The sequence below is a fragment of the Gadus morhua genome, chromosome 14 (genome assembly GCF_902167405.1).
Source record: "Gadus morhua chromosome 14, gadMor3.0, whole genome shotgun sequence".
Taxonomy (NCBI): domain Eukaryota; kingdom Metazoa; phylum Chordata; class Actinopteri; order Gadiformes; family Gadidae; genus Gadus; species Gadus morhua.
The window spans coordinates 16,427,205-16,453,052 of record NC_044061.1 but is presented as its reverse complement, the minus strand read 5'-3'; the positions used below and the strand labels follow the sequence as shown (position 1 = coordinate 16,453,052).

The window sequence follows — 25,848 nt, the reverse complement described above, 5'->3', positions numbered from 1 at the left end:
TGTAGGGGAGGGAGAAGGGGGGTGCGAGGGTAAGATTGCGGATTGTCCATTGGCTACCTGACGTGAGAATTTAAGATGTTTTTTATTTGTAGTTTTTTACCAGAAAAATACATCATTGAGATTAAAAATCTCCTTTTCAAGTGTCCTTGCCCAAACTTGCCAAGCAGTAGCCTACAGTTACCAATAGCCTACACACAAAACATTAGAAAAATAAAACAACTTAAACATTCGGCAGGGGGGAGGGGGGATATCTATATCGCAAGAAACTTCGGGAGGCAGGGTGCGAAAAAGGTTGAGCTACACACGCCGTCCGTTGATTGGTCGACAGAATCCTCACCTCCGTGCGACAGGCAGGTAAAACATCCAAAAGTACCCGCAAGGTATTTCTGGACAACGGCGAAAGCTTCATTTATTGAAGATCATAGTTTTTTAAATGTCACGCTAAAGTTTGCCGACCTTCTTGGATGTTCTTCCTTGTTGCTCTTTGTTTAATGTGTTGTATTCCTATCTTGAACCTGCCGTTGTCTTGCAACTTCTGCATCCACGCGTGCGTGTGTGCAGTGTACGTGTGTGCGTGCGCGTGTGTGTGCGGCGTTGTGTATGCTTGCGTTCGTGCTGTATGTGTGTGAGCTGCAGGCTGCTTGGCAAATTTGCACAGTGTCGAAGTGTGGACGAGCAACTTGTCTGACAGGCCTGCTATTGTAGTACGATTATTTGAGTTGAATTAGTTAGAAATGCCACACCCATCTTTCAGCTATTCGGGAGGGAAATGTGGTGTACTAGTTTACTAAGCCTGCCTCTGTGTGAGCATATTTCGATATTAGGCCACTCCTGGCTCCTTTCCGATCAATCAGGGCATTTTTTCTGTGATTGGTCAGGTTAATCCATCTTACCTGTCAATCACAGGCATGTATAATGCAACACTTCTCACTGTTGGAGAAACATAACGAGCAAAGTGGGAGAGAACCTTTTTATGTCTGTTTAGTTTCAAATTGTACTCTTATGCTCTTTATTCTTCTCTCTCTCTCTACAACTTACGAATCTTAGCAGCTATAAGCTTCAGAATTCAGCACCTAATTTGGAAGACTCCGTTGTGTAACAAACAGTTACTCTTAATTAGTTTCAAAAAACAAATCCCACCACTTTGGCTTTGTGTTACCTTGGGCTGGCGCCTGCAGCTACTTCCCTTTTTGTTCTGCTTATTTCCCACGTTGCATCACTCTCTCTCTTTGCTGTGTTCTTCCAGAGCCGACCATCAGCATCCCCCTGGGGGCCAACGGCATGCCGGTGCCCAGCTATCCGCAGAACCCGTACGACATGCCCAGGAACAGCCACATCCCAAGCCACTATGACCTGCTGCCCATGCGGCCCAGCCCCTCCCACAGCCAGGGCCTGAACCAGCTACCCCCCGCCCAGCACGGCAACACCCCCCGTGTGCCAGGCAGCCCAACTAGCTCCCTGCTGTAGGTGATGGGCTGGGGTAGAAACCAGGGACCAGCTAAACATCTACAGTAACTCTTGAGTCTACCGTTACTCTTGAGTCTACAGTTGCTCTTGAGTCTTTCTCGACACTACAAGTCAGAAGGATTGAATGGGATGAACCTGCACACAAGTTTTGTTCCGTATTTATTGAATTTATCATTATGTGTGAGTTTGAAGTGATTGGATTTCTGCTGGAGCACCTCCTCCAACTGAAGGAACATCCAATTTGAGTCTACAGAGCCTGGGCAGAAAGGATGCAAGACTTGTGCCTCGGATGGAAATGACAAGGTACGTCTTTTTGTATGAACCTAGCTCCTTCAGTCTCCACACTGCAGTGCAAACAGGACATCAGAGCTGTTTACAGAACCTGCAAAGCGGCCAACAGTCAAAAGATATTTCAGTGCAAAAATAGTGAATGTTTTAAGGAATGGACTCAAGGGGTATACTAACTCACTCCTAAATAAACACTGGCAGCCATTGCAATTTTCCAACGTTGAGACGTTCTCTGTGTTGGATTCTAGAAGCACACACCGAAGATAGAAAACTAAATGGAAACACCACACATTATACTGGATCTGGAAGTATCCTACTTTTGTTTTACATTTCTTCCTGCATTGTCATAAAATGTATTGATAAAAAACTTTATCACGGGGATAATTAGTATAAAGATGTACAACAAACAGATGGATATTTTTTAACTCTTTCATTTTACGACAATAAATGCAAATAGTTGGAAGGCAGGGACCCAACATTTTGTCATGTAGCCAAATCAAAGCTGGACAGATAATTCTTATCTGATACTGTATGAAACTGATGCTAGTATATTTTTTATAAATTGATTATTGGTGTTACCATATGTAAAAGATCGTTACAGGATCAATATTTTCACTCTAAAGTTATCCTTTTATATGTAATCCCAAAGAATTTGTATAGTGTAAGTGTATTCCTTGTTCACTTGATAACCGTGATGTGATTTATTTTGTAATTTGTAGTGAAGCTCGAGCCACTTGCATGCCCGATGATGGATCAAGCTTAATAATAGGTAGCTCAACTTTGAGGAGCTTTACTGAGGTGCAACCTTTCCTTTCATTATTTCAATATGCGGATGTGGGAATGACGCATGATGATTTAAAACCCCTTTTTGAAAAAAACATGTACAAAAATCTATATAGATAAGAATGATAAAATAGTGCGGTGACATTTGTGTCGGCATTGACCAATGTGTGTCGAAATTGCTGTTCAGAAACACTTTTTTGTAAATCTTTCTTACATCTCATTCCCTTGCAGAGCCTTGATCACATGTCAATTCTCGATCTCTCGCAAATTCAAAAATGTGCTGTGGCCTTGTGACCATTTCTATTGTCGAACACATCACCGCAAAGCTTCTATTGTTATTAAATATAACGGCAAGTAGTTTAGATTTTTGCCGATTACATTGCCAAGTAGTTTATATTGGTGTTGATATAATTGGCACATCGTTTTTTTTGTCAAATACATCACAGGGTAGACTTTTTTTTTTACAATATAATTTTGACCCTTGACAAACAGCAATAACACATGTTGACAATCAGAAGTAGAATATAATTTCACAATGATTCTACAATAGACAATATGGATAGCAACTATTACCTTGAAAACATGTTTATTTCCTATATGGTGTCCACATGGGAATATATATTTTTAAGAATGTGTTCTGGTAATACTTGTGTGTATGATTCATTCCCTTGACTGAATAAAGTTTGTCAAAACCCAGAATGGTGGAGTCATTTGTCAAACTGATTTTCTTACAATATCACCTAACTAAAACTGTTAATTTGATGAGATGCAACTCAATAGATACAAACATACATTTCCTAGAATCAAAGCTACATGTGAATAACCTTTGATAATATTCCAACACAACAAATAATAACTAGTTCTTTTGAAGGTATGTATGACTGGTGCGCTTTATTATGAGGAACCGATAACTTAAGATATAGACACAATTTAATAAATCTTTACAAAACAACATCATTCATGTAAACACCACTCCTCTTGCATTTAAACCTGCCGAATTCATTGAAATTACTAAACTTGTGTACATTCCCACTTAGTCAGCCGTGACGGCACATTTCAACACAGTTACTTTTCAAATGAGAGAATAGAACACATTTCTTTAAAAAAAAACGAAAACAATGGAGGTATATTGGAAAGATTGTAAATCATTTTTCATAAGTAAACAGTCAATGCTCAAGCATGGATCGCGAGTATGTCAGGAGGGAATCGGGCTGGCGAGGGGACCTTCTTTAAAACATTGAAAATAATGGAAGCAAAGGAGAAAAACATTTGACTTGCCATCCAGGCTCCCACACACAAGATAACTATCTTACTTCTGCTCCTAAACGGATATAACGCAGGCAAGTTCAACTTTGATAACACTCTGAATATCAACTAGTTGGTAAGCAAGGCTTCCGTCATGGCTCAAGAACTGGAAGTCATAAGGTCCGAATAATTAACTGCCTGCTAGGACTATTGTGCTCATGTGTTACCAGCTAGTCAACCCTAACCAGATAGCAGGGACACATCATTGACATTGTTAAGTATAATAAGGCATTATGAAATATGGTGTGGGGGGGGGGTCTTATTCAGAAAGCCATGCATTGTGTCAGAGGCAGCTCGGTGACTAATAGCCTTACTGTGAAAAGTAACACAGGACAACCACTCTTTAGCCTTTTTATGGCCACATGGTCCGAGGCAAATGCTTTGTCACAGCAAACTTAAGGAAATAGTGAGCATAAGGAGGATGCATTGTTAGCAGGTGTCATTTTTAAGACCTGTGAGTAGGCACTGTGAAGGGACACTAACAAGCTCCCTGGTAGAGCTCAATAGACAACACAAGTACATGATAACTGTCATAACAGCTAACAGATGTGAGAAGATATGACGGATGATAGGAGAATGTATATTTTGTGACTAATGTCAGAAGTCAGAGAAGTAGCGATGTGTCCTCTAAATAGAGGTACAATCAGTGCTGTGTTTAACATACCAGAAGTGGAACTGTGTCAGTTGTATGTTGTACTTTTGAAGCTGTTCATGAATGATCTCTCTTTAAACAATAAATTAAACCAAATAAAGAAATGGTACAGGCGCCCAGGTATAATTTAGAAAAAAAAATTGGAATCATATGTCTAAGTGGCCAGCTTCATTAGCTTTTTTTCTTCTGCCGTTGAACTAAAGGTGTGGTGAAAACACTGAATGCCTAATTGCATTTTGTCATGTTGTGAAATTGTGGCTTTATGAACACACCATTTTTTAATTCCAAACATCTGCTGCATAGACATAATACTCTTTATGTTTGCGGTTAAATATAGCTTATGCGTAATAATTATGACGATGTATCCTTAAAATGAGCAACAATCTGTTTTCATAGCAATGTTGCTTTAAACCCACATCAACTGTTAAAGTAATGTATTTCAGTAAACTATGTATGGAAGTGAGAGTTATTTCAATGAATGGTCCAATGTGCAGGAGGAGTCCTTTCTATTTTCTATCTGCATGGTCAACGCCTCGACTCAACAGTAGTGTTCCCCGTTCAGTCCAACACGGGCCTGGCATCTGTACAAACATGCAAAGCTGACCGGATCTCCTAACCTGGCACGACATCTACAAAGCGGCTACATGCTAGTTTACATCTGGCCTTTATGCTAGGGCCACTTGCAGCTCAGCTGATGTAAAAAGGTCATGTTCTATGTTGCTAGCATTATATTCACAGCAATCAGAGCGATCATACGGAACTATCGCAGGAGCACCTACGTCTACACTGTGCCCCATACATCCAATTGGTTTCCAAAACAGTATATTGCACTAAGCTAGTTTGAAAATGACAGGAGGCGGACGGTGGCTCTACACAACACACATCAGAGCAGCTTCAATGTGCTTCAATTTCATATCTACCCGTTAGTAAATTAAGGACATACAATTAACAAAGAGATCGTTAGAAAATCAATGAGATCACTAAAATGGAAAAAAAACAGTGGTTGAAGAAAAGGAAGAAAGAATCACATTCATATATTAACAAATTTCCGTGACATGTCAGCGCATCTACAGTAATGAAATTCTAAGTGATAAGAAATGCCTGCTGCCTTTCATCTAGCATTTCCCAGATAAAGAAGAAGAGGCCGTGGAGGGGTAGAAAGGGAAGGGCAAGGAGGGAGAGGAGGGGTATAAGAGCCCTGCCCACACAGTAGCTTCCATGACTGGCATCAGTGGAGGTTTGATGTGGGTAGGGGAATAGGGACCAGGGTTGAGGGTGAGGGGGGCAGTGCAAAAATCAGGGGGTTCCAGCGTACAAACTACCAATCCCTTTACTTCTACACCACAGAGTGCAGCAAGGCAAGAGGCTGTTAAAGGAGGAGGAGGAGGATTGTGGAAATATGTGGACGTAAGGGAGGTTCAGAGGAGGACAGGGGGAGGGAGAGGTGGAGGGAGTAGCTAGGGGGGTTTGGGCTAGATGTTTTGACAGCACTGCATCTTTGGTTTGTTCTCCGTGGGCTGCACCTGGATGTTGACCACATTGTTGCTGGGCGACATGTCACTCTCCTGGCGTTCCGACATCTGCTTCTGGGACACTATACGGTAGATCTCTGGTGACGGGGAAAAAGGCCACAATCTATAAGAGCTGGTCACAAAGATATGTACACTGCTTACTGGACTGGAGGGCTTGCTGATAAGCTCTCCAGTCCACTAAGCCTTGTCCATTGTTTTGTCCAGTGCATATGCTGGATTTGGGATATTTAACATTTACATTTAGCACAACACACAATATCCCCATGGTGTGAACAGCGAAGAGTCAAGAATCACCTGTGAGAATAGTCTGGAATGCAGTTTCCACATTAGTGGAATCCAAAGCCGACGTCTCCAGGAAGGATAAACCGTTTTTCTCTTTCCGATGCAGAACAGTAAAATAAGTTATATGAAGAACAAATGGCAAACTACCACTGCAACATTTTGCATTCAGTTTGACTAATAGCTGGGGAAGAATCATTTAACATTTACTACAGACGGCCGATTTATGGTATAAGTATTCAACTCATGTCTATAAAAAATGGGAATCTGAGCGTCGGAACTGACAACGAGCAAATGGCACTCATGAACAGATCATTCCGATTAAAGAAGCAATATATTTCTTGAACATGAAAAATAGACAATGGACGATAAGAACTGACCGGCAAATGCCCGTGCCTCGTCGGTGGGCACGGCCCGCAGGTGGCGCAGGTCACTCTTGTTGCCCACCAGCATGATGACGATGTTGCTGTCCGCGTGGTCGCGCAGCTCCTTCAGCCAGCGCTCCACGTTCTCGTAGGTCAGGTGCTTGGCGATGTCGTACACCAGGAGCGCCCCCACCGCCCCCCGGTAGTACCTGCAGCACAGGGGACACCCGTCCAAGGGGTAGGGGGATATGATGGAGAGTTAATAGGACCATACTAATGCTCATCCTACTGTTGCTCTAGCAGAGCAGGAGAGGGAGGGTCCAATGACTTGTAACCGGGTAAAGGATGCAATAAATCTATATTCATTTCAATATTATTTCAGAGTAATCGTTGTAAGTGTTGATCAGATTAATACTTTTTCTTTAGCAAAACAAGACATTGTACGATTAAACATTAGTATCATTAGGGGTTTATTTATCTCGAATCCAGCAGGCCTACAATATTTTATCAGAACTTTTTGAGGGGAGATGGCACAGAGAACTAGAAACTGAAAGGGGCGGAGTTACACCTTATTTCCTTTTTCATTAACATTTAAGGATTCCCGCCTCCAGCAACATGATTGTTGGAACAAGAGTTAAAATTAAAATGAAACGCCACGTTCACCCATATTTGTCCTCATGTCATCAGACTTTAAATATTAATCTAGTCTGATTGGTGTGACATGGGGTTTATTAAACAAATTAATCTGTGTCCACTTCTATCCAGTATATCTAAAAGGTATAATAAAGTTGTAATTAACAATGCAACAAGAAATATCTGTTTCTGTGTATCCCTGGGAGACAAAGTAAAAGTTCGTTTTGACAGTAGTTTGTCGTTTCTTAAAACACGAAAAATAGGCCTCACATCTTTTATTGAGCAAGACAACTTGCTGTATCGTGTAAGATGATACATATTGCTTGCATATGCAATTAATATATACAGTAACAATGGAAACAGACATATAGAATAGAAAAGGGAGCTGTATATGACGACAAGTTGTTAGTAACATCCTACTCACGCAGATGTGATGGCACGATAGCGCTCTTGGCCAGCTGTGTCCCAGATCTGTGCCTTTACAGTTTTCCCATCCACCTGAATGCTGCGTGTGGCAAATTCTACCCCGATTGTGCTCTTGCTCTCGAGGTTGAACTCATTGCGGGTAAAACGGGAAAGCAGGTTACTCTTGCCTACACCCGAATCACCAATCAAGACGACTGGAACAAAGTGGTGACACTCAGGTTATCTACAAAGTGCTTTACATGAGAGACCTATATCAATGGCTGTTATGCATAATTAGACCGACAGAACATGGTAATCCAATCGATCACATGACTTGTAGAGATGTATACTTTGGCTGGTTTCGTATAGGATTTGCTTATCTTGTGGACAACAACATAACACAACTCACTGGTTCATGTTCAGCTTGTTATTCAAAATTGATGAAAATCCATGACATCTGACACATTTAAGTTTAATAGCAAGTCTGCATGGCTCTAGATATGTTTCAAAAGCTATAGAGCTAGGTGTGTCCATCGTTAGCTTGGCTGCTCACAGCGGTGCCAGCATCACCAACTCGCCGTGTTGTGACTCTCGGCTCACGTTAGTCAATAACAAACACGCCTTGACTGCTACCGAATCTGTACGGTCAGTCTGTACATAGTTAAAAAAAAAAAAAAATGAAAAAACAGCAGTATCAGTATAATAATTCAAAGTAATAATGGTTGTGGCATTTGTTAGGATAGTTGGGTTGAAACAATGTAGTTCGAAGAAGATGAAGACAGCTACGATCACTCTGATTGCTAGCTCTCAGGCCTGGTGAGCTAGCTGGCTAATGTTAACTAGCAAACAAACCAAACATTGAAGCCAGATGGCGACAGTCATCAAAACAATTTTTTACCTTTAAACAAATAATCATATTCGTCATCTCTAGTGCCCATCTTCTTGTATATCAATAATCACCCGAATATTTCGTGAAGCGCTATATTTATTTCTTATACACAACCAACGGGAGTAAGTATTTCCGGTATATCTTCTTCTATTGATATTATGTACATAAATGAGAAAACGGCGGCCTCTACTGGATCCCACTGTAGTATTACACATACATAAAGGTTTAATTGACATGTTATTACACACGCATTGCCATTAAAACACCAGTATAAAATTAATACAGGGCCTTATTTATATGTAGAAAACATGAAACAATATATATGTTATGACCAAACACTGATGCAGAGCATGTCATTTCTTGAGTTCGCCTTATGGATTGCATCTAGACATAAGCATACATCTGAACTGTGATATTTGACTAACAAGGAGGGTGTTGTGCACTTGTTTGGTTTATTGTCTCCTTAAAAAGTTCTGCGATTACTGATAGGTGAGTGGCAATATTTTCACAATGTAGTTTTAAATAGAACAACCGTCCTTACGTTGATTTTCTAAGATATCAACAAAGTTTGTACATTTCTTTGATAAAAAAAAAATAATAAATTTGTGAGGAATTTTGACCACTGGATATTCTGAAATTCGAAAAATGGAAACAGTGGTTAAGAAATAACAATAATATAAAGTAATCATTCATCTTAACTTATTTTCATACCCACCTTGTTACCCATGGCGAACTCTGAGTTCTTGCTCTTTACATCTCCCAGGATTTTCGTAAAGGTTTCCCTGGATATCGGGGCCTGCTTCAATATCCTCATAAGGGTTGACATTTGAATAATGGTTATGCGTGTCCTTCTGGGACTTCGCCTACTATTTGACATTGTGCTGTGCCAGAGTTTCATCCAACACTTCACAGTGCTGGTAAAGCGGGTTGGATTTGAGGAAATAGTGGTCGTCCGTCTGGTGGTCTATCTTGCCCTGCTGTTTCATGACATCCCTTGGTATATGAAGGGAGTAAGTGTCGCAGGTGACCTTCTTCTGTGGCTACAGTGTAATCGGTCGTCCGCAGCGTAACCATTGGGGCATCTTCAACTGTATCTCTATCCAGTATGGGCTGATACATGCTTCTTTTTTCCACCGGAGAACTTCCTGAATAATCATGGTTTTTGTATTGAGTTGGATATTCATTGTGACTTCTGTCTATGCTCTCAGTTGATAAAGGCCTTCTGCCCATCTCATCGGGACCTTCTGATAGTTGCTGCGGCTTGTTGCTCTGGCTCTCTCTCCTCTTTCTGGGTTCATGGCGGTGGTTTTGAGAGATGTGTAATGTTCGTTTATGAGGGGCGGAATTATTACTTTGTAATTGGTTGATACACCCAAGCAGTTTACTTAAAGCCATAGTCAATCTTATACTTGGAATTAAATGAATGAATCAAGAACGTTACTGTAACTTTACCTGGTAAAGAGAAACAGGGTCAACTGACACTGTGGCGGTCAGTTTCCTGGTTTTAGAAGGCAGCACCTGTGGTTGTTGGTTGCACGTCGGGAAATATATTTTGCCGCAGAGGCTTATGGATAATCTCCCCATCATGGTTTTGGCCATGGATTTTGTCACTCATCTGATTCCATAAAGTTTTCAGCACTTGCACACTCACCCCTGACTTCTCCCGGGTCTCAAATCTGACCACATCATACAGTTCACTGGGTTTGCTCTGCCATAAGAAGAACCACATCTTTGTCAGAAAAACATCACGTTTACATCACACACCCAATCTTTAAAAAATCCATTCCTGGTATTTGTTCATTACGAGGTAAAGTTGTCTTTTTAATAGCACTATATGTATGACCAGCCTTCAGTCTCTGGTTGGAGCCAGGTACAATAATGTTGCTGGTCTAGCTGCAGTTTTACCTCACTACAGCAATAGGTGAGATATTCTCCATAGGGCTGGATGAGACTGCATTTAGTGTGCTATCACCACTTTGAGGCTGTGGTGGGAAGGAACGATAGTCTCCTTCCAGAACATACAATCCAGCAATGTTCTGGTTGATCACAAATCTAGACTGTTCTCTGTGGGAAATAAAGGTTACTTCATAAGATTATAATATTTTTGACCTTGAAATAGATATATAGCAGAAACTATTGTGTTATACATTTGGTATAAATCGTCTTAATTATTTATTTTTCGTGTTTTTTTGTGCACCAGGGCTTGATGATTTAATTGTATTCCTTCTTAGTTTGTGTTTTATGTGATCTGCAGGAAATGTTTTTAATTATTTAGGGAAAACTGTTTTAATAGGACATGCTTGTAGGAGAGGATGAACCCAAGGATTTTATCACTGAGGTGAATGAGAAAACAGCCCATGGTCTTATCTCTCAACAGATCTTCAGCATCCCTGAAGGAGGGATGTGGACAGAACAGATTAAATTATTTCACAGGCAAATTACAGTTAAAAAATAATTCTGACGTCCTCTAAACTACTCTCTCTCACATACTCACTCACTCACTCACTCACATACTCCCTCCCTCACTCACTCACTCACTCACTCACTCACTCACTCACTCACTCACTCACTCACTCACTCACTCACTCACTCACTCACTCACTCACTCACTCATTTACTAAACTCCATTCTGACCCATAAAGCACACATAATCTCAGACGACCCAGAGCATCGTCTCCACCAGCATTGCACCTTCCTGTATCCCTCCGGCCGCAGACTCAGATCCCTCAGGTCCTGAGGCATCTTTTTAGCAAAAGCTTTTCTTTTGTCATCCTTGCACTCAATGAAGCTTTCAATGCAACAGCCCAACCCTCTTTTAATGTGTTTGTATGTATTCAGGAGTCTTGTGTTGTGTTGTGTTGCATTGTATTATTATTATTATGTCTTGTGTACTGTGTCTATGTTAGGGCTGCAATGATTACTTGATTAATAGATTAGTCAATCAACAGTATATTTATTGAATCTAATATTGATAATTGATCGTTGAAAAATTTCATACAAACAGATAACAAACATTGGCTCCTTTATGTTGTAGTTCAATTCAAATATTTGGTTCATGTATCATTTTAAAAGGTATAGTTCCGTTTTTCTTGGCTGATTGACGAAGCAAGCACATCTGATGCATCACTTTGAAATGGTAACTAGTGATTGACATTTTATAGACTCAATAGTTAATAGTTATTTGCAAACATAGTCTATGTGGTTAAATGTGCGCAACATTATGACTATACATGTCAATGAATCTATCCTTGGTACTTACTTTCTGGCTGTGAAGCCCCTGAACCACGCTGGGAAGTTGCCGTTATGTAGTATGAGTGTTTCCTGCGTCTCTGTAAAGCATCGTAGGACCCGGGCCCTCAGTCCTCCCTCTGAGTCCTTTGTCTGCATCACAGCTCCGAGACTCCACTCCATCCTCACTCGTTCCACTGTGCGTAGGGAGCAGCAGAGCAACGCACTCATCTCCCTGCACTGCTGCTCCAAACAGGACCTTTATCTCTAGATGGAGCATGTGCCTCTTTGACTTTATCAGTTATTTTGCCTGAATAGTGACATTGTGATGATTCCGAATCGGGCATGGCTGCACGGATAGCAGGTTCATTTGACTATTGCTCTTCCTCATTCAAGGTGGAAACAAAAACAGTAAAACAGAGCCGATGGTTTTGATGCTGACATAATACAGGATTTGAAGCAGACAATACAAAGTTAGTGTCAAAAGTAAGCTTTAAGCAAAAAAATGTTTTCGGCAATATACTCTGTGAGGTTATTGGTGTGTAATGTGCATGAGCCCAACAGTACATCTATCTTCCTGCACATTCCCATTTCCATGTATTACACACAAACGCACACACACACACACACACACACACACACACACACACACACACACACACACACACACACACACACACACACACACACACACAAACACACTTTAATCATATTAAAACACAATTATTTTCGGTAGGCTTCATATAATCGGTCAATTTATTTAACATCAATGGGCAGAGCACTCAAGTGACAGTTTCACGCGCAGCACAACCATGGACCTATTAAGAGCACAACAGGTGGCACGAGAGCGCGCACTGGAAATAGGAGAACCCTTCTCGTGCGCGCGCAGTATCCCTGCACGACTGTCGCAGCGGTCATCTTCGGTCCCGAGAGGACCAGACCGGCTTCGACTTGTTAGTTTGTTAAGGTCTGTTACCGTTTCATAACTTGTACCTACAATATGCAAATGAGTAGGAATGTACGAACCAACTTTTCGTCAACTGCCAGACGACTAAGCCTGTACACACTATGAGGAGTTGAACAGTATCCTAAATCAATCAGGACTGCAGGAATGGCCTTCTTCAAGCAACAGAGAGTGGAGGATTTCTATGATATTGGTGAAGAGTTGGGAAGGTAGGACTTCTTAATCTTATTCAAATCAACCTGAGGAACCTGCGAAACGACCTAAATATAGGTTCTGTAAAAAATGAAAAACAATTAGTTATTTGAGTGAGTTATTTGATAATAATACAAAATAGCTAGTTTATTTAATTTACATAACATCAATTAATTTAATGCATGTTCGTACACATAGCACTTCAAATGATCATGGTCTGACTCAACCCACAAAGGGGAGCAAATCAGTGGCGAAGCTAGACCTCTTTTGGGTGGGCTCAAGCCCACCCAAAACTTGCCATAGCCCACCCTATCGTTTCGTCCTCAAGTCTCATATTCAACCTCTTTTTTTTTACACAAGCAATGAGAGAATGGATGTTGACATAATTTGTCAGATGTATTAAATGACAGTTGACCACAAGGCGATTCTATCTATGCCTCCTCTTGAATTGCTTCATGGTTTAGTCGGCAGAGGATTGTAATGCTGCGTAGCATGATAAGCATGATAAGGTGCAAGGAGCAGAAAAAGTTGACATGGGTGCTAATTTTCAGTTAAAAAGAAACGCTGGCCTTATTTTTTCAGCTGAGGGCGTATTCATTGGCACAACAACTGAGCTAATCAACAAGTAGCCTAGCACCTGTTCTAATACTGAGACTCATGAAAACTCCCTCAGCTGATAAAAGGTGTTGGGGGGGGGGGGGGGGGGGGACGGGACTTAGTGTCTTTATTTATTTATTTTAATAAGTTACTTATTTTATTTTAAATCAACATAATACCAAGGGTCAGAAGTTTTACAAGAATTTTGATCTTACAGAGTCATGACAGAGGGACTTGGTGTCTTTATTGATGCTTGAACATATATAATTTTTTTTGAAAGGGAATAAGCTGATGAAGCTGACAAGTGACCAATGTTTACTGTTTAAATATTTCAAATTAAATGCAAACCCCAGTTAATCATTTGCTCTTGTTTCTCTGTTTTGAGATTCACAGACTTAGCAGTTTTGTTTAAATGTTACAAATTGAGTTAATAAACTGAAGTTGGAAATAGTTTTAAGTTGTTGCAGATGTTATCTCCGCTAATTGTATTAATCTAAATAAATAAATATTAGCAGGTTCTCAATAGGCTATTTCAATTCAGGGAGGGCGCCTAGGGGGGGAATGAGAGAAAATTATTAAGATCACTGTTCTAGAACATGTTGTAGGCCTACTTGTTGATTAGCTCACGTTGTTATGGCAATGCAAACGCCCTCAGCTGATAAAATAATGCCAGCTTTTTGTTTTTTACTGAAAATTAGCAGCCGTTTTTTTTGCATCAGAACAACAAGATTTTTTTGCATCAGAAGATTTATAAAAATGCATTGGTCCCTGAAAGTGAGACAACATAGTTTATTGCTCCCGAAATAGTGGTCTGTTAATCATACTATTAGGCTAGTACATGTTGTACTTGTTGATTTTTTTGCATAAACATACATTAATAAAAATGTATGTTGATACAATTTATAAAATTGTATTGGTCCATGAAACTGAGGTGACATAATTTAGTGCTCCCGAAAAAGTGGTATGTTTCGCATATTATTGATCTAGTATATGTTGTACCAATGTGTTTCAGTAACTTTGTAAAAAAAAATATGGTCATTTTTGAGTGAAACTTACACAAAGGATATTTAATATACCTCAAATTTGTTTGTACAGTTCACATCCATGGATTATTCCTTCATCCAAACAGTCTTTTTTCCTTTCATCACTTTAGTGGTTCAGAACTCCATTTTTTAGCTGACACTGCCAGCTATTGGCTTAGACATACAACAGCATAGTAATTAAGATAGATATAAAGGTTGTGTAAAAAAAAAAAATTGGACAGGACTTTATTTAGGCTACTTCATAGACCCCTGTGGCCCCCCCGAAAGTCAGAACCTAGAATCGCCCATGGAGCAAATGTAGGTCAGAGCAACGTTAATAGGACGGAACTCGTTTCTTTAAGGTCCCATGGCGTGTAAGTCTCCCTTTTTGAGGTTTTCTAACAGTAATATGAGTTCCCCTAGCCTGCCTATCGTCCCCCAGTGGCTAAAACTTGCGTTCGGTGCAAAACGAGCACTAGTATCCTGCTCGCCTTTGAAAAAATGGCTGCTCAGGCGCGCTGATTTGGAATGTGGCCCCATATGTCGTCATAAGGGGCCAAGTGACCTCCCCTTTTTCTGCCTTGCCCGCCCAGAGAATTTGGCCCGCCAATGAGAAAATGAGCTACGACCGTGCGAGCGCCACATGTGTTTGTGTGTGTGTTTGTTATACTGTAACGCAACTGTTGTACACTTCTTTGTTATTTGGATAACCGTTCTGCTGTTGGTGTATTTAACTTAAAGTGTAAGTCTGGTGAAAATTTAACCCAGGGTCTTTTTCTGCATGGAAACAGATCAAAGAAAGAGCCCCTCGGTTCAATTTTTGCCGGACTTACACTTTAAGACTGTATTTCAGAATCACCTCCCATTCTTCTCCTCTGCGGTGACACTTGTTTGTATTTTGAAGTGGGCAGTTTGCCATTGTGAAGCAATGCCGGGAGAAACGTACAGGGCTGGAGTTTGCTGCCAAATTCATGAAGAAGCGCCGGAGCGTGGCGAGCCTGCGGGGGGTACGGCGGGAGGAGATCGAGAGGGAGGTGAACATGCTGCAGCAGACCCGGCACCCCAACATCGTCACGCTGCACGACGTCTATGAGAACCGCTCTGATGTCGTTCTCATCTTGGAACTGTGAGTGCTGCCAAGTAGGTAATATACAGGCTGGTCGCGCAAAACCCGACCATCAGAGATCTCCTCGCCTGCCAAACCTCTGGGGATTTCTAAGGGCAAGTAATGGTGCCATCCATTCGTATGTACTAGCACTGCCAGTACCTGCTAGACGTAAGTTGTAAATCTCCCAGCTTTCTTGCGGCATTTAACGGAGGAACGCCCTCTTTTGGTCTGTCCCACCCGCTATTCTGAAAGTAGAGCGAGTTGAGTAAGGCCGACCGTACGACTCGACAACAAAAATGGCTGCGCCCGTAAAGAGATTTATTTTCTTTGTATTTGTACCACGTTTGTCATTTTATTATCGATTTTAAATGCTCATACAAACTTGATTACATTGATACTTTATTCTGATCACTAACGTATGCATTTCACGGTCTTGCTGTGGGTGCAATACATTGTTAAGTTGCGTTGTTTGATTTCGAGCTGGTTTGCTAAAGATGCTAATGTAGCTAACAATAATAATGAATAGCCAATGAGAGACGGGAACGCTGTCAGTGCTGCAATCAAGGAAATTACGTCATGTTCTCACTAGAGCAGTTCGGACGTACCGGCGTACCATACAAATGGATAGCACCATAAGTTGTTTGAATGGCTGCGAGAATGGTATCCATTACACTTTACCGGTAATTAAGGCGCGTGGTCCTGTATGGAGTCAGTTTCCTGCCATAATTCAAACCTGAAAAAAAAAGTTTCAAAGGCTTGTAAGTCTGGGTTTGAAAACTCAACACCTTGTAATAAAGGTTTTGCAACACTGAAAAAAGAGATTATAACCTGAAAAAAAATAAAACTAAAATTCAAACATCTGTAAACATGATTTTGTGTTCTATTTTATCTTCTTCATCATTTTCACCAACACATTTTCAAAGTTCAAACAATTTCACCAGCGCATTTGCAGAGTTTCAAATCTGGCACTGTTCTAACAGTGTATTTCATTGTTGCCCGGTTTTGAAACCTTGTAAATGGGATTCTGCAAACAGGTGTTCATACATTGAGAAATACGTTTTGAAAGGTTGAATATTTAGTTTTAAAAACTTGTAAAGGTGTACGTTAACGACATTACAACGTATTTTTTCAGAACTGACTTTTCAGCACCGACTTTTCAGAGATTTGACCACACAGGCGCAAGCTTTGAGTCACGTGAATATTGGCAGTGTTCTGACGCCACTCGTTTTGAAACTCCTAACTGTCGAATCTGAAAACGTTCCTTGGGGCCGGACCATTTAGCTCTAAACCTATTGGTTGCTCTCGGCTGACGTACATTCCAATCACATGTGCCGTTCACCGGGCTGTGCGTGATTGACAGTGCTCTGCCGATGACACAAATAACAAGTGACTTTCGCGGTTGATTTTGATTTCCATTTTCTGGAACCATGGCTGTTTCCCAAAGTGAAGGCTGCAGCCTTGCTAGGACGCGTCCTTGCTAGTCGCGCCCTATGGAGATGAGACTCTGGTTCCAGAAAATGGAAATCAAAATCAACCGCGAAATCAACCCGTTGTTATTCATGTCATCGGCAGAGCACTGTCAATCACGAACAGCCCGGTGAACGGCACATGTGATTGGAATGTACGTAAGACGAGAGCAACCAATAGTTTTAGAGCTAAATGGTCCCGCCCCCAGGAACGTTTTCAGATTCGACTGTCAGGAGTTTCAAAACGAGTGGCGTCAGAACACTGCCAATATTCACGTGACTCAAAGCTTGCGCTCAAATCTCTGAAAAGTCAGTTCTGAAAAAATACGTTGCAATGTCGTAAACGTACACCTTTACAAGTTTTTAAAACTAAGTATTCAACCTTTCAAAACGTATTTCTCAATGTATGAACACCTGTTTGCAGAATCCCATTTACAAGGTTTCAAAACCGGGCAACAATGAAATTATGGCGAGTGGATAGTGCCAGGATTCCCTGGAGAAGGATAACAACGTGTGAAATGAACGTGTGGAGAAGCTACGCCGCCGCCGTGTGGAGAGGATATGCACGCCGCCGCCGTTGGGACTGGGGATCGATTCCCAGTCTCTATATATAATTTTTTCTTCATTATTTTCTGATATTAATATATCCAATGACTTGTTGATGAATAAGTTGATGACATTTTATAAAAAACGTTAGTTTTTATGTGTCAAAAAGACAAACTGTTTTAAAACAGATCTCAAAAATGTTTTGATGATTGATGCAGAGGGGTATTCCACAAAGCCGGTTTTATCACATAACCGGGCAAATTAACCCAGGGTTTGCGGTAACCCTAGGGTTTCCGTTCCAAAATGAACACGGTATGTTAGTTACTATAGCAACATATGCTCTGAATCAAACCTGGTCGGACCAGGTTTTGTGCAGGTTAAGTTTGGAACATAACGGTTTCGGGGATTTAAAGCTGCGTTCACCGCAGAGTCCATGTGTTCACAATGGCATGCCCTGTTGATACCGGAGCGCCAATTATTCGTGCAATCCACCGGGAGAGATTTGTAAGACCACGGCTATATTCGGATGACTTTTTGCTGGAGAGATACCGATTCTCACGCAAATCTTTAATATATTTAAATAGCCTTCTCTCTAGTTCAGGCGTTCTCACGGCGACGTAGGGTAGCAGGCGTCTTAGTGGCGACGAACTTATCCACACGTCGAGAGTAGACGTATATTTTGTCACAATTTCCTTATGTACGTCGCCGTGACACCGCCGCCGGTGGGCGGATCTTCCATGCCGTCGCCGTGACGTCGCTGCTGGTCTCTCGTCTGCAGTCCCAATCAATCCCATTCAAAATTTCACACGTTCCCACGGCGACGTAGGGTAGGCTGCTCCTTCGCCTCTTCCAGGGAATCCTAAGGTTTGGCACTATCCACTCGCCATATGAAATACACCGTTAGAACAGTGCCAGATTTGAAACTCTGCAAATGCGCTGGTGAAATTGTTTGAACTTTGAAAATGTGTTGGTGAAAATGATGAAGAAGATAAAATAGAACACAAAATCATGTTTACAGATGTTTGAATTTTAGTTTTATTTTTTTTCAGGTTATAATCTCTTTTTTCAGTGTTGCAAAACCTTTTTTACAAGGTGTTGAGTTTTCAAACCCAGACTTACAAGCCTTTGAAACTTTTTTTTTCAGGTTTGAATTATGGCAGGAAACTGACTCCATAGTCCTGGTGATAACGAGATGCCTTGTCAGTGATGACGCTCACTACGCGTGTTCCCAACAGCGACCGTTCATGTGCACTGCGTTCGGCTTCATCCTTTCTGATTCTGATGTTCTTGAGCGTCACTAGTAAACCATAGGTCAACTGGGCAACTCTGCAAAATCTGGCCCCAGTTGCCGAACGGAAGTAGAATCATAAGAGCGTCATGAGGTGTCGTTCATCACAACTTTACGACGTTGCGAAAATGTTTTCCCCATAATCACCAGCGATGTGAAAACACCATTATATTCTCCCCCCATTCTCCTCTGCAAGTTTAAATGATTTAATTCTGTTTTATTGAATTGTATTTCACTGCAACGCGAAACACATAAAACGTTGGCTGATTCAGAGTAGGGCTGGGCGATATTGACCAAAAGTCATGCCTCAATATATTCAGCAGAATGTCGATATAAGATATATATCGATATTGTTGACACAATAACATAGTTGCCGTTGCCTTGCTCCAACTCCTCATTCTACATCGGTACGCCACTGTGCTTTCATTTTCAGCCTGCCTGCGTCGCTATGCTCGTTAACCTTTGTGCTCGTTCTGTATCTTTTTTGAAAAAATATTGATATATTTCAAATATCGATATACCGCCCGGCCCTAATTCAGAGCCGTATTGAGCGAGGGAGAGCCATTTAGATAGCCATCTCTCTCAATGACTTTAGGGGAGCTACCTATAATGGACGCGATGCTGGAACGACTACCCCAAAAACGTGAAATATATTATAACAAATCACATTCAAATAATGTTATTACCTACAGAACCTTTAATTTAGGTTCCTTGAGAGTTTGGTTTAGCTGTACAGTTTCTGGAAGGTTTCCCATACGTCTGTTATAACCCTTTTGTTATCACAGAGGTTTCAGACGCTGGATATGTGTGTTTGGTGTGCTGCAGGGTGTCTGGAGGAGAGCTCTTTGACTTTCTGGCCCAGAAGGAGTCTCTGAGTGAGGAGGAGGCCACCCAGTTCATTAAACAGATCTTGGAAGGGGTGAACTACCTCCACTCGAGAAATATAGCCCACTTTGATCTCAAGGTGGGTTGTTTACCATGTGTATGGCATGGCTTCTGGCCTTGCATGACTGCCTCAAGACCAGTGTTGAAATGATTGAGAGGTTTTTGAGCAAAAGGTTAGATTTAGTCGATTTAGTTAGAAATTCTAACCACCATTTAATTCAGTTGTGACCACAAATATAAAATAAAAACCATTGGAAATTGATTGCATGTTATCAGCTAATATAGATTTAGAGTTTTTTTTATTCTATAATATATATTAGATCTTTGAATCCATGATTAAAAAATGCTTTGCTTCTGAAATATAATGAACATCACATTTTAATTTCGCTTCATACATATAGACCACATATACTGTAGATAGATACCATGTGAAACTAGGTGGAGCATCTAACTTTATTTTGCGGTTACCCAGCTGCTATTGCACAGTATTGTAATGGCTTCATTACACTGTGAATGTAGAAACTGATATAATGATAAAAGTTCAAAACAAACTAACCTCTGAAGGCTCAAAAGTAAAGGGTTTAAATGGATTATATAAAGTTGTTTAGAGGATCATGTATCACCAAGATTTATTTAGACATACTATCATTAATATTGTAAGTGTTTGTAAATGGATCAAGAAATGTCATTGCAGAGCTCGTATTTCCTCTTTCCATCTGACATTGTACAGTGTCAGCGAATAAGAGAGAGAGAGAAAGTAAGACAGAGACAAGAGAGAGAGAGAGAGAGAGAGAGAGAGAGAGAGAGAGAGAGAGAGAGAGAGAGAGAGAGAGAGAGAGAGAGAGAGAGAGAGAGAGAGAGATAAGATATATGAAATATGAAAATACTTTATTGATTAATGATTCCATTTTGTTGGTTATAAAATCATTTACAATATTTTGTTGCCACTATGTGTGAAATGATCTTGTCCTGGCCTAACAAGTGGTGTAGTGGCTTAGAAAATATACATAATTTAAATTATAGGGTCACAACTTCAAACATGAAATGCTTGTGCTGCTGGTGAGCACTATAATACTAAATGATTTTCGAGCGTAAAGAAGTGGGTTCTCCTAATGCTTTGTGATAATAACTCACTTCCCATCTGCACTGCAGCCAGAGAACATAATGCTTCTGGACAAGAACGCGCCATTGCCGAGAATCAAGCTTATCGATTTTGGCCTTGCCCACAAGATTGAAGCAGGAGTTGAATTCAAAAACATATTTGGAACTCCTGAGTTTGTGGGTAAGACAATCCCACAGTTTTAATGTGTCTATCTATGTTACAAATCTTCATTTTAACATGATACAGTCAATTACTAGTGCTGCATTTTTCTTTCACTCAGCACCAGAGATTGTCAACTACGAGCCACTGGGGTTAGAGGCAGACATGTGGAGTATAGGTGTCATCACCTACATCCTGTAAGCATCAACAGACATATGCATCCATGCAATGCTATTTAAACTGTGTGTATTTAAAATAAGATAGTTGACTACAGCTGTTTGGATTGGTTTTATTTTAGACTGAGTGGTGCTTCACCCTTCCTGGGAGAAACCAAACAGGACACACTTGGAAACATTTCGGCCATAAATTATGAGTTTGATGAAGAGTTCTTCTGCCACACCAGTGAGCTTGCGAAGAAATTCATCAGGCAGCTGCTGGAGAGAGATAAAGGGTATTAACTCAAATGTGATATTGAAACAGCATTGTATATTCTCTTGGACACTATGACATGCAATGTATCAGTATAATACAAAATGTGTGTTTTTTATAATACTATTTTAATTGCTACACTCATGGTTAAATATTTCAATATTCATTTAATTATTGATGCTTCTTACAGAAAAAGGCTAACAATACAAGATGCTCTTAATCATCAATGGATAAAGGTATTGGAGAAACTCAATGTCAACATGTATGTCTGTATTATGTTAATATCTACTTATTACTTTTTATTCTCGATGTAATATTATATCAATGGTGATATTTACTGAAGCCCTCAAGGTTGTATTCCTCTAATGAACCTTGTTTTTGGTCACCTATTGATATAATATGCTTTGTTCCTGCTCCATAACACCTTTAATTTATCATCGTGTGTTCTTCTATGGTTGAAAGCTCACTGATGTGATCCACTATTCTTTTCTTCTGTTAAATTGGAGTCCAACGAGCACAAGGAAGACAGCAAAGCCCCTGAGACCAAGCGGCGTGGGCGGCGTGAGCTGAAGACCAAGCGCCTCAGAGAGTACACCATCAAGTCCCACTCTAGCATGCCACCCAATAACACCTATGTCAACTTTGAGCGCTTCGCCCAGGTGGTGGAGGACATTGGTCAAATGGAAGGCTCCTTTGCCACGCTGGCAGCCACGCACGACACCCTGCAGGGGGAAATCGATGCCATGGCGTCCCTGTACAATGAGAAGGAGGCCTGGTACAAGGAGGAGACCGAAGGCGTGCGCCACGAGCTCTCCCAGATCCGCTACGAGTTCCGCAAGGTTGAGGCCATGAAGCGGAGCATGCAGGACGACATGCGAGCCGTCGACGCCAACCTTGTCACTGTCGGCAACCGCTACCGGGAGCGCCAAAGCCGGTTTGAGGCACTGCGCAACGAACTCAGCGACGAGCTGAAGTGGGTGCAGGAGGTGGTGGGGTCGTTTCCCCCGAGTGGTGGGGGCAGCAGCGGCAGTTGCGCGGGAGGTCACCCCAACTGCAGCTTCTCCAGTGTCTTCTCCAACGACGTGAACGAAGCGCTGAAGGAGCTGCTGAATCGCTCATGTGGAGGAGAGCTCCTCTCTGGAATCAACCTGGACTTCACAGAGAGTGGGCAGCAGAGATAATGCCACTGCACGTATACAGATTTGGGTTATTTATAGCAGTATGTACCGGAAACCATAGGGGCTTTACTCTGTTTGTAGGAGCACTTTGAAATAATATTCGTGACATGAATCGCTTCAAGAATAAAACTGAGCAGTTGGTTCAACCTTAAAGTAGATCAGGAGTCTCCCAACCAGAACTGCTCTTCCTGAAAACCACACCCCCACTGCTCAGTTCCACACTATATGTAGATGCTCGCTGCTATTTTTAAGGGAGCATATAAATATTTGGGAGTCACAGTGCAAACTGACTACAAACAGCAAACTGAGATCAAATGAATAAATGAGAACATTCATTATGAGACTGTTAAATGCGTAATACATCACCAATGCGTAGAGATTAAGATCATGCAGTACATTTTGAGTATATTTGTATCATGCTATATACTGTGGTTATGGGTTTACTTTAACAACACAAAAAAAGAAATGATAAAGCCTGCACTATGTATGTTCCCATTGGCATCCGAGGAACTTTATTTAGCTACATTTCCCTGGATGTTGTTACTTGTAGATGGATGCGTTTCATTTTTAAGAATCTTTCAGACATGAGGATATAATCATGGAGTAAATTACTCGAAAAGTAATATTTTGCTGGCATTTTGTAAACTTTGCACATTTAAAAAATGGAACACATTTAATTTGCTTTGTGATTAAACAAAGAATCCCTATGTGTTTCGAACGTGTTTACTGATGATGACGGAATTGCTCTGAGGCTGGGGCGGATCTGACTGACTGTCTGCAAGGCAAAGATACCAGATAATTGTTCTGTTTTGAAACTTGCAGTCTATATTTAACTCATGGGTTTGACCTTAGCCTACGTGGTCAAGAAATGCCTTGGCAAATAGCGCATAGTGCATGACAGCTTTATAAACATAATGATAAACAGTTTATTTGTGAAAGAAGCAAGCACAAAAGCAGTAACATAGATGTGGCAGACCAAATCTTCAAACCCTTTCAAAACCATTTTCAAACTGCACAAACTGCACCCTAAACACTTATGAAATCCTTTGTTTTGATCACGATAACCGCGTTCGGATGTCACTACGGAGCGTCTGCATCAGCATTTGCGAATGAGAGGGCGGGACATTCAATCATACTGCTTTCACCTCGAGTGAGAGGGAGGGACTTTCGGAATAATTGCTTTGTAAAATGTTTCTAAATTGGCCTACTCCATATTTATTCTCCTTGCCGTTGTTGTTTTTATTATTCTCTTTATTTATATTTCTAGCTCAAGGGACTATTTACTGGCCTACACGTTTTAGGAATAAAGAGACCGGCAATTGCTTTGTGGTTGACCGGGATAACGCTAATTTCGAATCCTCTCTCAGCCTAGGCGCAAGCGTTGCACGAGCCTGTCTCCTCTACGGGCAATCGTCTACGTCACGGCAGTGGGGCTGGGGCTCTGGAAGGGTTGGGGGACTTGCAGCCTGAACTTCACAGGCTGCATTCATTGCAGTATAAGGTGCAGATGGGAATGGGCGAGGATATGGACATAGCCCGCCTGTCCACATTCGTAATGACGTTGTCAAAACAAGTCAATGATAATTAATGTTCAGTGAAATGTAGTAACGTTGACATTCAGTCAACAAACCAATAACAGGAGGCCCTTTTACATTTTCTGGTAAGGTACGCTTATCGGGCTAGTTACAGCTAGCTCGCTATTAGTAGGGTACCTGATGCACACAGGCTAATGCTATGGTTAGCCGGCTAACATCTCACTGACAGGGCCTTTTTTAACAGGTGAGTTCAACGAGGCTAGCTCATAGCTAACGTTACATGGGTTCTGGGATAACGTCTTGCTACATCGGTCCAGTGTTGCTTACAGTTGACGTTCAGGTAATATTTTATTCTGCTTACTTTGATGCCAGCATTAGCAATGGCTGTAGACCTATATTGAATGTGCTATAACGGATTAATATCAAATGTGCTATATGATGAATACTTTTGAAAACATAGCTTAAAGCTAGCGTTTAGAAATCTGTGTCAGTGAGTGCATTGCTTGCTGCATCGAATTTTTATGAAAAAGTGTTGGGCATAATTTTATCTGACTGCAAAATGCATGTTGGCTACTGGATTATTTCGTTTTCAGTTAAGCGTAAGTGTCACTTTAGTAACTAGCTAACTTTAGAAGCGGATCATCAAAAAGCCAAGATGAAGCCCAACTAGATTGGTCAGTCTTGTCGAGCTGCACATTCATGTCATGGTGTCAGCTAGAGCGGACTGCAGCTCAATAACAACATTACCAGAACAGGGCACCATGTACTAGGCTCATCCAGGGCATAAGCGTCAAAGGCTTTATTCCAGTACGTGCAGGGAGGAGACGAGTTGTCCAATAACAAAACGTATTTTGGGGGAAATTTTGTTCTTTAGACTATTCCGACTTCCTCTATATTATATCTTGAATACATTTGCAATAGAAGTATCCTCTAAGCCTGGGTTCCTAATAATTTCCACGACTTTTCATTACAGCTTATTATCGTTAAACTTTTATTATTTTGAATAGTAATTCGTTAGTAAGTCTTGTGGCCAGGGCGATAGACGACTTTACATGCCTTTACATAAAAAAAACTATTATTTTTTTAACCCTATCGACTATAAAGTCATTACTGTATAATCGATTCAGTGACAATTAAATATATATTTTTAATTGTGTCAGGCTCGTGTAGCACGAGAAAAAGGAGTCGCCTCGAAAAATGGCTTCATTCATAATTTGTTAATTCGTTTGATGAATGTTTTATTTAATGACCAGAGCTTGACATTGTGTCTTGGAATCCGGGTACATATTAAACATCTGGCTTTGGCTTATGACCTACAAATTTGAATATGTTAACTTGCATTGATTTCAGTCAGTTTGAATATATAGCCATGCTTCATTATTACAATAACAAAAAGCCTTTGTACTGCTTTGGCAAATCTAAACTCACCTTGCACTCAGTAGTTATCCGTAAATTGTATGGAACATGGTTGCGAAGTTTGGGTTGAAGTCACAATGTGTCGCATTGAGCCCATCCCAGAACATTCAGAATTATAAAAAATTACATATAATT

At 40.9% G+C, this 25,848-nt stretch overlaps 4 protein-coding genes and 1 long non-coding RNA gene across 15 annotated transcripts in view; 3 read left to right on the top strand and 2 right to left on the bottom strand.

Annotated features, from left to right (window-relative positions):
* Nucleotides 1-3,648, top strand: part of LOC115558651 (multiple epidermal growth factor-like domains protein 11) — a 67,060-nt gene extending 63,412 nt beyond the window's left edge. For both annotated transcript variants that reach the window (XM_030376955.1, XM_030376954.1), the window contains one exon: nt 1,247-3,648. In XM_030376955.1, coding sequence (XP_030232815.1) covers nt 1,247-1,467 — 221 coding nt within the window. In that variant the 3' untranslated portion in view covers nt 1,468-3,648. The remainder of the gene's footprint in view (nt 1-1,246) is intronic.
* Nucleotides 3,451-8,763, bottom strand: LOC115558659 (ras-related protein Rab-11A). The gene is made up of 5 exons (XM_030376975.1): nt 8,608-8,763; nt 7,729-7,924; nt 6,687-6,880; nt 6,322-6,402; nt 3,451-6,104 (listed from the first exon to the last, which is right to left on the bottom strand). Exons 1-5 carry the CDS (start codon nt 8,645-8,647, stop codon nt 5,968-5,970), a joined length of 648 nt encoding a protein of 215 aa, XP_030232835.1. The 5' UTR covers nt 8,648-8,763; the 3' UTR covers nt 3,451-5,967.
* Nucleotides 8,764-12,702: 3,939 nt separating this feature from the next.
* dapk2a (death-associated protein kinase 2a) lies at nt 12,703-23,471 on the top strand. Of its 2 annotated transcripts, none has more exons than XM_030376259.1 (8): nt 12,703-12,999; nt 15,506-15,727; nt 19,835-19,973; nt 21,047-21,176; nt 21,277-21,352; nt 21,454-21,606; nt 21,775-21,820; nt 22,088-23,471. In XM_030376259.1, the coding sequence occupies exons 1-8, from the start codon at nt 12,938-12,940 to the stop codon at nt 22,763-22,765; spliced, it is 1,506 nt and encodes a 501-aa protein (XP_030232119.1). In that variant the 5' UTR covers nt 12,703-12,937; the 3' UTR covers nt 22,766-23,471. The 2 variants fall into 2 exon arrangements, with proteins under 2 accessions (XP_030232119.1, XP_030232120.1); XM_030376260.1 differs by having other exon boundaries at nt 12,704-12,999; nt 22,091-23,471.
* On the bottom strand, nt 21,425-22,091 carry LOC115558288 (uncharacterized). The gene is made up of 2 exons (XR_003979310.1): nt 21,881-22,091; nt 21,425-21,589 (listed from the first exon to the last, which is right to left on the bottom strand). It is a non-coding gene; the product is annotated as an uncharacterized LOC115558288 (long non-coding RNA).
* Nucleotides 23,472-24,204: 733 nt separating the features above from the next.
* The window catches only part of herc1 (HECT and RLD domain containing E3 ubiquitin protein ligase family member 1), a 65,752-nt gene continuing 64,108 nt past the window's right edge, over nt 24,205-25,848 (top strand). For 6 of the 9 annotated variants that reach the window (XM_030376250.1, XM_030376256.1, XM_030376255.1 and 3 more), the window contains exon 1: nt 24,205-24,637. The gene's annotated coding sequence lies outside the window, so the exon portion shown is untranslated. The remainder of the gene's footprint in view (nt 24,638-25,848) is intronic. The other 3 variants (XM_030376252.1, XM_030376249.1, XM_030376251.1) reach the window with 2 other exon arrangements.